The 3103-nt window shown below is 41.3% G+C and overlaps 1 protein-coding gene across 1 annotated transcript; it reads right to left on the bottom strand.

The window, feature by feature from the left end:
• Positions 1–1059: 1059 nt before the first annotated feature.
• LOC114027483 (40S ribosomal protein S19-like) lies at positions 1060–1545 on the bottom strand. The gene has a single exon (XM_027841562.1). It carries the CDS (start codon positions 1540–1542, stop codon positions 1060–1062), a length of 483 nt encoding a protein of 160 aa, XP_027697363.1. The 5' UTR covers positions 1543–1545.
• Between the last annotated feature and the right edge of the window lie 1558 nt (positions 1546–3103).

The raw sequence follows: 3103 nt of genomic DNA, 5'->3' as shown, positions 1-3103 counted from the left end.
TCTATCTATCTATCTATCTATCTATCTATCTATCTATCTATCTATCTATCTATCTATCTCTCTATCTATCTATCTATCTATCTATCTATTTTTCTATCTATACATACATACATACATACATATAATTTTTATCCCTCCAACTACTCTAATACTGACAAAGGACTCATGAGTTACAAATATCATCTTTTCATGCAGAATGTAAATAGTTCAACCTTAATGAGTCTCTTATGATTTCTCTTTCCTGTTTACCTCTTCATGTTTTTCTTGAGTCTTGTATCTGAAAGTCAAATTTTCTATTTAGCTCTGGTCTTTTCATCAAGAATGCTTGAAAGCCCTCTATTTCACTGAATACCCATTTTTTCCCCTGAAGGATTATGCTCAGTTTTGCTGGGTAGGTGATCTTGGTTGTAATTCTATCTCCTTTGCCCTCCAGAATGTTATATTTGAAGTCCTGCAGTTCCTTAATGTAGAATCTGCTAAATCCTGTGTTATCCTGATTGTGTTTCCACAAAACTTGGATTGTTTCTTTCTGGCTGCTTGTAATATTTTCTTCTTGACCTGGGAGCTATTAGCTACGATATTCCTAGGAGTTTTCCTTTGGGGATCTCTTTCAGGAGGTGATTGGTGGAGTCTTTCCATTTTTATTTTGCCCTCTGGTTCTAAAATATCAGGGCAGTTTTCCTTGATAATTTCTTGAAAGATGATATCTAGGTTCTTTTTTTGATCATGTCTTTCAGATAGTCCAAAAATTTTTAAGTTCTCTCTCCCGGATCTATTTTCCAGGTCAGTTGTTTTTCCAAAGAGATATTTCACATTCTCTTCTAATTTTCCATTCTTCTGGAATTGTTTTACAGTGTCTTGATTTCTCATAAAGTCACTAGCTTCCAATTGCTCTATTCTAATTTTTAAGGAAGTATTTTCTTCAGTAAGCTTTTCGACTTCCTTTTCCATTTGGCCAATTTTGCTTTTTGGGCATTCTTCTCCTCATTGACTTTTTGGACCTCTTTTGCCATTTGGGTTAGGCTATTTTTTAAAGTGTTATTTTCTGTTTCTTTGTTTTTATGAACAAGACAATTTATTAATGAATCTGGTGTGGTTTATCCTAATGTTTCTTGTGGCGGCTGCCACCTGTCTGTGAATTCTGTCCAAGTCTCTTTGTCCCTGAGGTGTCAGCTTCTGGCCCCCATCCTGGTCCTTCTCCACCATCTTAAGGCTGTCCAGGGCTTGCAAGACCCTCCGGGCCACACTTTTGGAGCCTCTGCTGAAGTGACTGGGCGTAACCCCATTGCACTGGTGCCCGCCGTAGATCTTGGTCATGGAGCCCAAGCCAGCACCACCCCGGAGGTACAGGTGATAGGCTGTGGAGGCGGCCCAGGTGTAGAACCAGTTCTCGTTGTAGGGTGCCGGCTTCTTATGTTTGGCCAGCGTGGCCGTGTCCACCCATTCGGGGACTTTTAGCTTCCCTGACTTTTTCAGGAAGGCAGCCAGGGCCTGGATGAATTCCTGCTGGTTCACGTCCTTCACCATGACTCTGGGCATCATGCGGGCTCCACATGGCCAGCCAGGGGAAAACCGTGTTATTTTCTTCAGTATTTTTGTGGGTCTCCTTTAGCAAGCTGTTCGCTTGTTTTCCATGATTTTCTTGCATCACTCTCAGTTTTTCCTCTACTTCTTTTACTTGCTTCTCAAAATCCTTTTTGAGCTCTTCCATGGCTTGGGACCTGGGCTTTGGATGTAGGAACTTTGACTTTGTTGTCTTCTTCTGGTTGTATGTTTTGATCTTCTTTGTCACCAAAGTAAGATTCTATGGTCTGGCTCTTTTTGTATCCATGATCCCAGCCAATTACTTGAGTTATAAACTCTTTGTCAAGGTAGAGGTCTGTTTCCAGTGTGGAGAATGTACTGTCCCAAGCTTCAGGGATTTTGTGAAGCTGTTTTCAGAGCTATTTCTAGGGACCTGTAAATTTTCAGTTCTTCCAAGATGCTATGATAGAGGGCGAGGTGTTTACTCCTTTCCTGGCTTGTGCTCTGGTCTATGAGTGACCACAAGCACTCTTTTCTGTCTTGGAACTGTGAGGAGGATTCTCTCTCCACAGCCACTACAAGTTCCACCATGCAGCACTCCTCTTCACACCAGGACCACCACCCAGAACTGTGACCCAGATCCAAGCATGGGCAAAACAAAAGAATCCTGCACTAGCAAAGAGATCCCTGCAATCCACCTCTGATCAGCGACTCTATTCCCCTTCAGTCTGTAGGCAAGAAACTCAGGAGGCAGCTGCCACCTTGGGGCTGCACTGGGACTGGGGCTGGGACCCCACTCTTCTCTCTCACTGTAGACATAGAATTTTCCTACTAACCATCTAAGTTGTCCTTGGCGTTCATGGGTTGAGAGGTCAGGAAACCACCACAGGTGCCTGAGATTCAGTCCTCTGAGGCCTGCTCCAGGTTTGCTGAGGTCTGCGCATCCATGCCAAACTGCATTCCTCTTCCAGCCCAGAGTAATATACCTTTCTAATCAACCATCCAGGTTGTCTTGGGCTGGAAATTTGTTTCACTCCATCTTTTTGTGGGTTCTGCTGCTTTAGAATTTGTTTAGAGCCATTTTTACAGGTATTTGGAGGTGTTTGGGGGAAAGTTCAAACAAGTCACTGCTTTTACTCCTCCATCTTGGCTCTGCCTCCTCCTCAGTTTTGGTCCCAACTAATTGCCCATATCCATATCCATATATAAAGACTGATATCTTCCACAACATTGTCTAGGTAATATGAGTCTTTCATTAATTTTCATTCTTACAATGTGAGTAGTTAGACCTAACTCTTTTTCAATAACATGGATTTCAGTGAGGCTGTTTTGTAGAATTGATAAAATTAATATATCTTATTATCAAACAAGATCATTTCAAAGACCTGCTCATCAATATGGAATATTTCTAAGACTAACAAAAACTTTAAGGGACTTATGTTTCCTTATTTTGTTCCTTGCATGGTATCAATACAGCTATCTCCAGTTACAGATGTCACAAAATCTTCTAAAGAATGTCTCAAAAGGCTTAGATAACTTTACATATTTGATAGCTTAAAACTACACTAAGATTTTGGTG

This window comes from Vombatus ursinus, unplaced genomic scaffold (assembly GCF_900497805.2).
Source record: "Vombatus ursinus unplaced genomic scaffold, bare-nosed wombat genome assembly UNPS02014861.1, whole genome shotgun sequence".
NCBI classification, from domain to species: Eukaryota; Metazoa; Chordata; class Mammalia; order Diprotodontia; family Vombatidae; genus Vombatus; species Vombatus ursinus.
The sequence above is the reverse complement of the archived record's forward strand: the minus strand, read 5'-3'. Positions and strand labels throughout refer to the sequence as shown.